This window comes from Halyomorpha halys, unplaced genomic scaffold, assembly GCF_000696795.3.
Source record: "Halyomorpha halys isolate HHAL.00 unplaced genomic scaffold, Hhal_1.1 Scaffold757.1, whole genome shotgun sequence".
Taxonomy (NCBI): domain Eukaryota; kingdom Metazoa; phylum Arthropoda; class Insecta; order Hemiptera; family Pentatomidae; genus Halyomorpha; species Halyomorpha halys.
Genome location: NW_027114541.1, coordinates 301,321 through 314,062, shown reverse-complemented (window position 1 = coordinate 314,062; position 12,742 = coordinate 301,321). Strand labels below are relative to the sequence as shown.

Genomic DNA, 12,742 nt, shown 5'->3' with positions numbered 1-12,742 from the left:
TATATATATACAAAAGACAAATTACATCTTTGTTTGGCGTATGGCCCCCAGAGAGCGATGGTCTTATATCACTCTTCAAATATTTTCTTAAAATGAGAAGGGTAGAGTTTAAGATAATGTAATCGAGCAATATTTAAAAACCGCCTGAAATTAGAAAACGGCGTAAATTTGTGTAAACCTTTCAATTGTTCAAATAGAGAAACACTAAAGTATTACTCAAAAAAATATTTTGTAAGCACAATATAATATCTTCCCAGCTTCGAATTAATAGCATCTGCTAAAATAAATCGAACTCAGCATCAATTAAATTCAAACAAACTCTTGGAACAGTAAAAATTGTAAAAAAAAAAAATAAAATAAATTAAATACCGCATAATAACTAATTCGACTTAAAAATAAAACTAAATGCAAAGAAATTCATACCAAATACAAAAAATATTATGAGATGGAGGATATATCTAAATATATGTGACCCTTTATTGTAGTGAAAATAATAAAAAACTAATTTTTCAACAAATATAAAATGTATTATGACATATTATTTGTTACGTATTATGGATTTTCCTATTTCCGACTATTTCTTAGTCATACGGCGTGAGCATTTAAGAGCAACTTGATAAATCCTCTTCCATTTTACTCACGGATTTCTTTAACTTCACTAAAGAGGTAATGAATCAAATGGTTCAGCGTTAATAATAAACCAATTAGAGCTGGAAATAGAATTCGGTATTACGAAATTGATTTGGGGACCTGGATAAAAGATCTGATCAGGTATTCCAGCTTTGGTACCAAACATATAGATGGCAATTCCAATATCTCTCGCCGGATAGGAAGACTTTTATCGATGATGTCATTAATATTATACTTAAGGACCTGCCGAGTTACCAGATGGTAGAAGATTAGTGCCAGTATTTACAATTTAAAATTACTTAAAAATAATTTTCAAACTTGCTTTGAATCAACATAATATTAAATTGAATGAATAGAATAAATAATCCAAACGCAGAAAAAAAAATTGTAAACTAAATAATTTAATAATGTTAATAAAATAATAATAATGTTAATAAAATAATTGTAAACTAAATTAAGAATCAATTGAAAACGGAAGAAACTTATTTATGAAGTCAGGTCACGTTTCACAGGTTGGTAAGGAGTAAGCTTAAGACCGAAGCAAAGGTGCATCAGGCTTTACTGTGCATCGTTTGAGCTTCAGCCAGTGATAAAATGATAAATGCACTAAAAGAAATTGGATCTCCACCGCTCTTCAATTCTTGGTGCAATGTGAATTTCACACATTTTATGTTACTCAGAGCAAAGTACTTATAAATATAATTTAAGAATATTCCTTCATTTCTTGGTATAGGATACGTTGTAGTGGCATGACAGTAAAAAGGTTATTATGGCAAGCAATAACCTTGTATCAGGAATAAGCTATCTTATATCTCCCTATTTCAAAATTGCATCAGATGTATAGGATATACATATGTATATAGTGCAACACTGAACTAAGGGAATAACGTGTTCATCTTGAAACCTCTTTCTGTCTGTGCTTCTTTCTACGAATCACAGAAGACAGCGATCCAGAGAATCTTCGAAGTTTCTAAAAGCGATTACTTGGAATAATATTCACTCACGCGAGAGGATTAGTGACAAAAAAAGAACAAATCATTTTAGAAAACTGAAAACTAGAAATTGCATATGGTTAATCAGTATAAATCTCTACATTATAACTACTAATATAACTGAGGTAAATGGAACAGTTGGTTGAAATTATTTCAGAAGATGTAAAACATTAGAACGATGAAATTTGATAATAATGATGAAAGCACTGTTGGTGGATATCTGGTTCGGGCTAGATCGGTTACATAGGGAACATAAAGGTCTTTATGTATGATTTTATCTGTGACAAAGTAAGGAGCATTAAGGATTTTACGAAGGATTTTGGATTGTAAGGATTGAATACGAGAGGAATTCTAAGGTTTAGTGGAGCCCCAAAGCTCAACTCCATATGTCCTGATTGCACACATGTGTCATCGGCATACGTGGTGAGGATAGTGTTAGGATTGGTTGGAATGTCAGTTGTCTAGACGGTGTAGAGGATGGGACCAAGGATACTACCTTGAGGAACACCAGCGGACTGAGAATAGAGGGTCCTGGCCGATTAAGCCTAGTTCAATCGTACACAATGGCACGGGAAATTTATCGGAGAGCAGCGATATATGATCTCTCGACCAGTAGATTCCAACTTGAAGAAGGACCACTTAGCTAGAAATTAAACCATGTGTGGAAACCCCCTACTTGGGCTAAAGAATGGGTTCAAAATGGAAAATGTTAAAAAAAAATTACATCTTTTAAGAGTTCATAAGCACTTTTATAGTGCAATGTCTGTGAAAGCCGCTTAACATCGGAAAAAATAATCAATAAAACAGTGATAAATCCTCACAAAATGTATGTTATCGGACGATATCGAAACCACTATGAAGGTTCTTGCGGCACATCTGTTGTCGATTGACAACTAATTGGGAACCACTGCTCAGTACAAAAATCATCAGATTACCATGTCCATTCCTTATTCAGGTGCAAAAACGATAATGCACCTTATCAAAAATAGCTTTATGTATAATTAATTCAAGCGTAAATAATTTGATGTTATTTACAATAAAAAAACTTAAGTACAAACTGTCCTAGAAGAAAAATCTCTTCATGAGTTGCATAACCCCACCATTATTATTTTCAAAAAAATTTGTTTTTTAAATTTATTTATTGACATTTACAACTGTATAAAAAGTACATCAAGCAAATTTGAAGTATGATCTGATATGATACAGCATGTAGAGAAACTACCCAGTAGAAGAACTCTAAAAACATTTTACAATATAAGGTCACGAGGCCATCTTATTTTCAGGCGCCTCGGAGACAAAAAAAATTTAAATGGAAGGGTTGCCTACAGATTTCAAGAATAAGTTCTCCCGATTCCTAAAGCCAAGTTGAAACATTGAAAAATTTCAAAGGATAGTACAATACTTAAAGCAACTGGATAATGGAATATGGCGGAAAAGTGGACACGGGATGTTTGGCATCCCAGAACAAATCAGCGACTCTCCCCATAAAGGGGTTTAGCGATATTGTTCTTAAACATGTATGTACTAGGGTTTAGCATGTTTTTTATCTTCCTCCTTTAATTGTAGGTCAATTAACATACAAATCCCTCCATATTCGATCAAGCTTTGATAAGAGCCATTCGAAAAGTAGCAATTTTTTTTTCCATTTGGCATCAGACAATTTTAGTGAGCGGACTTACGGAATGACATCATTTAAGCATATTATACAATTTTTGTTCTCCACCCTTGTTAATTAATAAATAAACCATTTTCAATGACTTACTAATGCACTTACTTGTTTCAGAGGCCAAGAGGGCGCTGACGCTGCTATCGAAGCTGGTCCCTATCCGGAAGGTGCTGCGGCAACAAGATGACAGGCACTACGACTCCCGAGCGTTCAGACCCCGCTGGAGCAACAACATCAACGAAAGGGCACCCGGACCTCTTCGCTGGGGGAGGCGTCGCTGAGCTCGTCCTCCTACCCCTAGTCAGTGTCTCTGGGTATTCCTAGTCTTAAAACCTTTGAACTATTTTATTTTATTTTTTTTACTTCTACAATACACAAAGTGCCTTGGATTGAATAAGTGAAAACAATGTACTGTTCCGAAAGTTTTATGAAAAAAGGAAAGATCTGATTAAAATCGCGTACAACCATTAGGTTTCGCCATATTCCATTCAAAGGTCAGGAATCTACTATGTTTTATATAATGGACGTTAGAGTAATAGTCTAATAAAATATTTTTTAATTATTTATTTATTGTAATTTACAACTGTACAAAATAATACAATAGGTCAATATGTAGTATGTTTCATATACACTTGAAAATCTTGGGAAGGAAACACCCATTGGTGGTACTTCAAACATTAATTTAAATTAGAAGGTCCCGGGGCCATCTTCTTTTCAGACGCTCGGATTATTATCGGATTACAGACGCAGCCTCGGAGGATTATCAGGGATTGTTAACGATGAAAGATTACGAATTAATGGGTTAGGATGGTTAAGGAGTTTGGAATAAAAAGACACATAATATTTTGTAGTGAATGGGAAGCTTAGAGCGTTTGTCAAGTAAGTGTTGTAGCAATCGGAATCTACGAGCAGTTTCATGTCGTTTCAGTCTTGTGTGTGGATTCCAAGTAAGTCTCTTGTCAAGATGGAGTCCTAAGTATCGAATCTGTTGAACAGGCATTAGTGGTGTATTTAGAAAGGATACTGTAGGACAGGAGGGCAGAGGTTTACGACGGAGAGTAAAGGTGATCTTAATAAAATATTAAAAATGAATTTTCCATAAATGATATTCTAAACTCAAAGAGAAAATGCAAAGAGAAAGCAGCTGTAGCCTGTATCTTTATTAAAAATGTTAACACCGCCTAAGGAATAAGCACAAGATGCAGTGATAAATGCACGCATAACTCAAAAGATTAATAGAAAAATGTTCATTATTCATGTTTACATGTTTAACCTCCCAATTCGACAGATCAAATTCTTTAAAAAAAACTTATTATTACATAAATAAATTAACATTAAATATGTACATATATATTTAGCAATATTTAGCTGAGACTTAATTATCATAATAATCAAATATATATAGTCTAAATTATATTTTTTTTAAAATCAAACAATATCGTTTTAATGAATACTGAAAAATGGAGAAGATACTCGATTTAGTTCTATAAATAATTAAATTTAATATTAGTAATAAATGCTATGAAATGTCTTCTTGTGTTCGCGAAATCTGAAAAGTTATTACTGAAGTAATAAACAGATTTCATTGAGTGAATGAACAATAAATAGCTCTTTTAGCCTCTGAAAGCAGGTTGGGAAGTTGCTCGTTGATTAAGTACTGACCTAGATAGCAATATTACTTATAAATTGAATTATTAATTTAAATTTTAAACAACCATAAAAAAAATATCCTAGCTATTTTTTATTTTATTTATTGTTCGACATATTATATTTCAATTACTTCAATATAAATAATTTTAATGTTAAATAGTTAAGCTATTATATTAGTAATTTTAAACGACCGAGAACCTCTAATTAATCCGGTTTTAACTTTTAAAACTGCGAAGTATCCAAAAAAATGTATTTCAAGTATTTATATTTAAAACGTTAAATGTTACCATTTTAGACATGAATCGAATTGCTAGTATCTCACAAAAACTCTACTATATTACCGATGGTAATTAAGCAGTTTGATGAGGTAATATTATTACAAGCTAATATCTAATTAACATAATGCCATGATATGGGGGAACAAAGATTAGTAGAGCCTTTTTATACAGTTTAGCAGCACCAGTACAAGATGTGCGCAAAAGTTCAACGGGTTAGTACGTCGGGTTTGGGATAGGGGGAGATGTGTAAAAATCCTATGTTTTATTAGTTATTTAATTACATCTCGATAATAGTCGCATTTAGTTAAATGCATTAAATTGCAGTCGATTTTTCGAAGTATAGAACTTTTGTGGATATTTTGTTTAAGCCTCCAACCTTTCTCATTTCTAATATACGCGGAGAAAGAAGGATTATCCCGTAACCAACTCACTCTAATCAGAGTGGAAGGGCTGAGTATTCATTCAATGGGATCATCACGAAATATAAGTCAACCCGCCTAGGTCGGAATTTAACCCAGCGCTGCTGCAGAGTTTGCGAAGGTGGCGCCTCAGCTACAACGGCCATAGCTTTTGGGATAAGAAGCTAATTCTTTTTTGAAACAAACTATTTTCTAATATTTCAAAAGTAAAATGTTCGAGGCGTGGGATTGATCAGCCATATTTGTCATCTCCATTTCTCAGAAACCACATGACTTAGAAAAAAAGTTATATGACCACTTTTCTAAAAAATGTAGTGTACTTTAATTTCGAATAGAACACGTTTCACGAACCTCATTAATTTCCAATGTAGGAAGTTTTTACCACATACACTCCCTCCGTCTCAAAACCGACATAGCAACCAGTGAGGTTTTTGTGCATGTAAAATAAAAAAAAGGAAGAGTATAACACTCAGCTTTGTAGGAGCTAACAGAGACGGTGGACTGATTTATAAAATATCAGCAAATAACATTCTTACTAATTTTAACTACATAGCTTGAGTTATTTTTTCTATCATTAATGTCTTTAGACCTGTTTCATAATGAAATATATTAGTATTAGTCCATACATACAAGTATATAAATTATAAAGTTCAAGAATTAATATCTTTCGTTTCTTGAAAATGACAAAATAAATGACAAGTACAAACTACAAGACGAATATTATTAGTTCGTACTTTATTGTATAGCGAATCACTGTTTTATTTTATGAATTAGGTCTATAAATTTACTGGACATAACAATTCTGACTGCTTATATTGGTCAAAACACGTCTTGCTTAAATGTTTAGCTATGTTCTAGTATTTATTTTATTTTATTTTTTTTAAGAAAGGATTTCAATATTTTTAAACTCCATTACATTTACGGGAATAACTCACTAATAATTCTCAGTAAAATGTTACTGAATTTTCCTTAGTGAAATAGTAATTTTTTTTCAGACATATTACCATTCCTATTTTCTACCAATTGGACAAATAAATATTCAATTAGCATGACAAATAATTGCGAAATTTATATAATAGTAGGCATCACATAGTACAACATATGCGTAATTTAAATATCGTATAATTAACAATATCTAATTTACACAATACTCTAATTAGCCGACAAATAAGAGTAGATATAAAGTCTGATGAGAAATAAATACAAAAAACATTTAAGACAAATGTTTTCTCAAATACAATTTACAATGTTTATTAAATAATTAATATCAATTTACCATCAATACATACAATGTAAACTAATCAAGAGTACAATATTAGCATTAACAATCACTTATAAATTTAATCCTTTTTCAGAAATGAAATTACTAGTTAATTTATAACAATCCGAGCTACAGGTAAAAAACATTAAGTCCATCATCAATTGATTACTAAGGAAATTATAATTTTTTTTTTTTTGTTCCTAAATATTCAATAGTTTATTTCGAAAGTTTTTTGAGAGTTGCTAAAGGTTTTAAAATTATAGTTACTATTTTTTTTTAACCTAATTTACAATTCATAAAGTTATGTTCCCCCTTGATAACCTGAGGGAATATTTAGCGATAGAGCATGTTGATTACCATCAATTCCTCTCTCCTTTCATTCCTCGCTTAGTCAAAAACCCTTGCGTTACAAATATTGTATCATTCTTCAGGTATTGTTTTCAAATATTTTTAATATTATTCTAATAAACCTCACACAGTGAAATAGGCTGACATCGACCTAGAGAACGGTTCTGCTTCGCGTTACCTGAGCATAAGCGTTACCAGGGGACATCTCTCGCTCATAGGTCCTTCTTAGTAGCCGGGAAGAAAAAAAGGCAGTTATTTCACCCCAATTTTTGATTACTTTAATAAAAACTATGTATAATTACTAGTCAAACCTGATGAGTCTGCCAAGTATAGGTAGGGGGATTAAAAAATGGCAGCTGTTTCAAAACCTTAAAAAAACATTGATTTTTTTATTCGGAGCTCTATATCTTAAAAACTACCAACAACACTAGAAAATCTAAGAGAACATTATTTAAAGAAGAGTAAATTTGCTGAAATATGAGCCCCAATAGAGCTATTTACGTCCAATAGTTCTCGATATATAGCTTTTTAAAAAGCAAAATTTCTTAAAAATCTACTAAAAAATTAGTAGTTAGTTAATTTATTTTGAGAAATCTATTACTAAGGAACTATGTGACGTACAGCTGTCTATCAGCACTCATATTAAAGCTAGTTTAATGGACTATAAAGAAGTTGATAATCTTTACCTTCGTAGGAATAGTAGTTTTCATGATATTTGCTAAAATAAATTGATTTATAGTTGTTTGGACAATAAATTTGATTTATGAAAAACTTTATTTCAGAAACCATTGGACGTACCGATGTATGCCAGCGCTCAAATTAAAGCTAGTTAAATTTTCTACAAAATAGTTAATTATGTTTATCTTTGTAGGAGTAGTAGTTTTTATGATATTTGACAAAATAAACTCACAAAATGTAATTTCTAGTTGTTCGTATAAAAGGTTGAATTTTTGAAAAAATAGATAGATCCATAAGATACACATATGCCTGTCAACACTCAAAATAAAGGAAATTTAACTTACTATAAAGTAGTTTATGACACTTATTTTCGTTAGTAGGGTAGTAGTTTTTATGATATTCACATATGAATATAAATTTGGCAAATAAAAATTTGTCCGAATAACTACAAATCAATTTATTTTAGCAAATTTCATGTAAACCATTAGTTCTACGAAGATAAACATCATAAACTACTTTATAGCTCATTAAACTAGCTTTGATTTGAGTTCTAATAGACATCTGTACGTCAAATGATTTTTGAGATATAAATTTTTCAAAATTAATTCACTAATTACTGATCTTTTAGTACGTCCCATACATTTTTATGAAATGTTGCTTTTTAAAAAGCTCGAAAACTATTTAACGTAAATAACTCTATTAGGGCTCATATTTTAGCAAATTTACTCTTCTTTAAATGGCGTTCTCTTAGGTTTTCTTGTGTTGTTCCTACTTTTTAAGATATAGAGCTCCGAATGAAAAATTATTTTTTTTTATTGCTTTGAAACAGCCGCCATTTTTTATTCCCCCTACCTATACTTAGTAGACTCATCAATTTTGACTATTAATTATACATAGTTTTCATTAAAGTAATCAAAAATTGGGGTGAATTACTGCCTTTTTGATCCTCTTGGACTCTTGTACTATCTCAACCTCCTCCTGCGAGAAGAGGTGACCAAATAAGCTTTTAAGAGAGAAGGCTCAACAGGATTTCCGATTTCAGGCTTAGCAGGAAAATCTTTGAATGAGGATTGATGAAAAATCTAACAAATGGAGGTAGGTTATTCGGGAGGATACAATTAAAGAGTAAAGACGACACCGAAAGGGGTACACTTTGAAAATACTTCCCCACCATACAATGAGGTATGCAGGCGAAATGGGTTCCTCCGACTACAGTTGATTTTACAATTCACGGCATATAGGGGTTTTAGAGCTAAGCTGCATAGCCTTGGCCTGGATATAGACCCGTATTCTCCACTTCTCTCCTGGAAATAGTTGAGCACATGCTTTCAATCACATTACTTGCAAGAATGGTGAGAAATCTTGGAAAGGGAATTTACTTTCTCACTGAGGGGGAATTTCCTCAAGATTTTCATTACCACATGGAAGTCGGCTTCCATACTTCAATGCTAGACGTCGAAGAAGGAGAGCACCACTGCCAAGATGACCGCCAAAGGATCCAAGCAACCTTCTACCGGAGAAGGAAGAAAACAAGCATTGATAAGAAACATTCAATTATATACATTGTTTAATTGCAATAATGTGATTTTACACTCATGAATAACATTCCACTAACTGCCGTTCGTAGCCAAGCGTTTTAAATCACCAACTGTGGAGTCGGTCGACTTTTATGTCTATGGCCCACGAAATGAAATAGGGTAGATAACCCCCTCCTTCCCCACGTATGCCAGAAATTAGGTCATAAAAAAAATCTACTACTGCAAACTTTTGTATTTTCCTAAAAGGAGTGTATTGTGGAAAACAAAATAAAGTTATTTAATTATAATTTTTTGTTGTATCATATCAATGTTAAATAAGCAATATTTATTTGCATTTAGAAAAAAAGTTTTCATTTATTCTTGTGCATGTGAGCTAATATTAATTTTATATATTTTATCTTTTTTTTTCAGGTTCCACTTGAAACAAAAATCCTGAATCATTTAACTTAAGAAGTATTATGCCAGGTCTTGAACAACGGACATTTTTCCATATATTATTATCTTGTACTTAATCGTAATTTAATAGATGTAAACATTAAAATTAAATAAATTCAGCATGTATAGTACATTTGAGTTGAGAAATCGCCTAATCTGTATCAATTTTATTATAATTTTATGATTTAAAATTATTTCAATTTGATTTTAAAATATTTTCGGGAATAAAATTACTTTAGTGGTGTATTTTTCTGAATAAAATATTATATCCAATGAAATATATATTTGTATTTTTCAATTTATAAAATACAACTTGGTTTGTTCCTCTTCTCTTACATTGTATTTTATTATTATTTTGTGAACCCATCTACCCCATAAAAAAGATATACAGGAGATTTTAAAAATGTATTATTTCTAGATAGAACCAGCGGAAGTTCCACTAATTCCATAAAGAAACCTTAGGCTATAGCTAGACTATACCACCTTAGCTGGACTGATATCGACACCTTATAAGGTTAATTACCACAGGGTAATCAGAGGTAGAAGAAAAGTATAAGTATACATAATACATCACATGTATTATGTATACTTATACTTTTCTTATACTAATTTTATTTTATTTTAGTGAAAGTTCCAAAAAAGAAAATTCATGATACAGTTGTAAATAAGCATATTGCTAAATCACTTTAAGTTTAGATTGCATTGCCAAATACAAAGTTTTTTTTTACTGTATTACTTGATATTATTATCGTTATAAAACGTTTAGGACTGTTTAATACCTATTTAAAATGATTGCATTTCTATGCAAAAATACAGGGAGTATGCCGTAAATCTTTAGCAATGTTAAAGTAGACTGCATATGAAAAAAGAAATCCATGTAGCCAACGGTTCGATTCCTTTCAGAAATTTATTTCTGGGTATTTTTAAGTAACTGGTGTTTTTCGTTGAACAGGATGCAATCACTAAACTAATATTCAAGTAAAGTAATTTAAAAATCGTAAAGTTTTATTCTCCATAAAGTCCTGAAAGTTTGATGATTACCTTATCAGCCGCCTACTAGACTGAAAATTTTCCACTTTTAGAAAAATCTCTTCGCATAACGAGCTTTCAGTCCATTCAAGATATTTATTATAGAATAATCCTGCTTCGGCTAATTAAAAAAATGGTGTAATGTGAAATGCTGTCTCCTCAAATTTCCAATTTTGTTTTAAGCTAGAATAATTTCAAATTAATAATGTAATAATAATAATAATACAAGTAAATAAGCTATTAATTTGATTACCAATTCTTTTAGTATTTGTTTGATGATGTCATTTTTTAAAATTATTTATTTTATTTTATAAAGGACAATTTCGATTATTAAAATTAATAATATACTTTGGATAATTTTTATAAATATGAAATATATTTTACTATTTTGTAAATATATTGGTTGAATAATTACAACTGTCTCTAGCACTGATACTTTAAGGAAATTCAAAAAAAATTAGGCGGATCAAAGCTTATTCTCCAATAAATCGAAACTTAATAAATATAGATTTAAAACTTGAGAAACAATAAAACAAAACATTGCTTTATTGAGCCGCTTCAAATGGTTTTAAAAGTAACAAACTCTACTCATTTTCAATGGGGATTTTTGAAGTTCTCTCAACAGCAATTTAAATGATCCATCTTAAACGATTTTTTATTTTCTATTCAATTACTTCCTATTCAACGAAAAACATGACACGCTTTAAAAAATATCATTTTTTTATCTTTTAAGAAGAAAATCGGAACATTTTTTTTTTTAGGTCTCCTTTAACATCCAAAAATATTATTGAGGACTTACAGGATCCCTCTGTGTGTTTGTGATATAAATAACACATATACGAAATGTTGAATGGAAATGTGAAAAAAGTCGTACCTGGAGTGTTGAGACATGCAAAACATCCCATAAAGTTTTAAAATAAGAAATAACAGTTTTTTTATGTTCAAATTGCTTAGTCGTTAGCATATTCAAAATATTTATAAGTATTTAAAGTTATTGCACTCACACAATAATTCATTAAAAAATTGCTTTAATGAAAAAATATATCTATACATGTATATATATATGTATAAGAGAAGTTTATTTTTTAAGAATTGTACATACTCTATTTATACCTATGTAATATAAATTTTTAGATATGATTATTAATTACTATTATACATTGTGGAATATTATAGGATTTTTTTAAAAATATTTATTGATAGATATTACAATCTGCCACACCTTTGTGGGTAATAGGTATAGTGATGAATGATTACATTCATACTAAAATAAAATAAAATAATAATGAAAAATAAATAAATAAATGAAAAAAAAAGTACATAAAATTTCTCTTAAAATATATACAAACAGAAGGATAAAGAAAATTAATATAATCAAACTATGTGCATGAAAAAATAAATAAATAAAATAAAATAATACAATATTTACACAATCGACCTGAGGATCCCTGAGCCCGCTCTATTCCCCACAGAGCTCAAAAGATCCCAGCGCATCCCTCTCGCCGCATCACTGGTAATGAGCCAGTGGAGGCTAAGTAAGTGCGATAAAAATTATAGTAATTAAAAAACATATATACATTTACATATACTGTAAAATAAGCACACATTCACACATCTTTATAAAATTAGCCAAATAATGATAAAAATTTATATAAATAAAAATTGAAGAAATAATTCTATCAATGATGCCAACTAGTTTTATTCAACATTTATAAATAAACAAAAAGAAAATTTATTCTATTACGTCACATATATGTTATATACAAAAAAAAAATTAAATCTGTACCACTACAACCCATTGAGAGCCAGGGGTGCTGT

The 12,742-nt window shown here is 30.5% G+C and overlaps 1 protein-coding gene across 4 annotated transcripts in view; it reads left to right on the top strand.

Moving 5' to 3' along the window:
- The window catches only part of LOC106685921 (uncharacterized), a 123,433-nt gene extending 113,282 nt beyond the window's left edge, over window positions 1-10,151 (top strand). For all 4 annotated transcript variants that reach the window (XR_001343919.3, XR_001343920.2, XR_001343921.2 and 1 more), the window contains 2 exons: window positions 3,406-3,588; window positions 9,872-10,151. Coding sequence is in view for 1 of the 4 variants with exons in the window: in XM_014428928.3 (XP_014284414.1) it covers window positions 3,406-3,569 (164 nt within the window). In the remaining 3 variants the exon portion in view is untranslated. The remainder of the gene's footprint in view (window positions 1-3,405; window positions 3,589-9,871) is intronic.
- The last annotated feature ends 2,591 nt before the right edge of the window (window positions 10,152-12,742 follow it).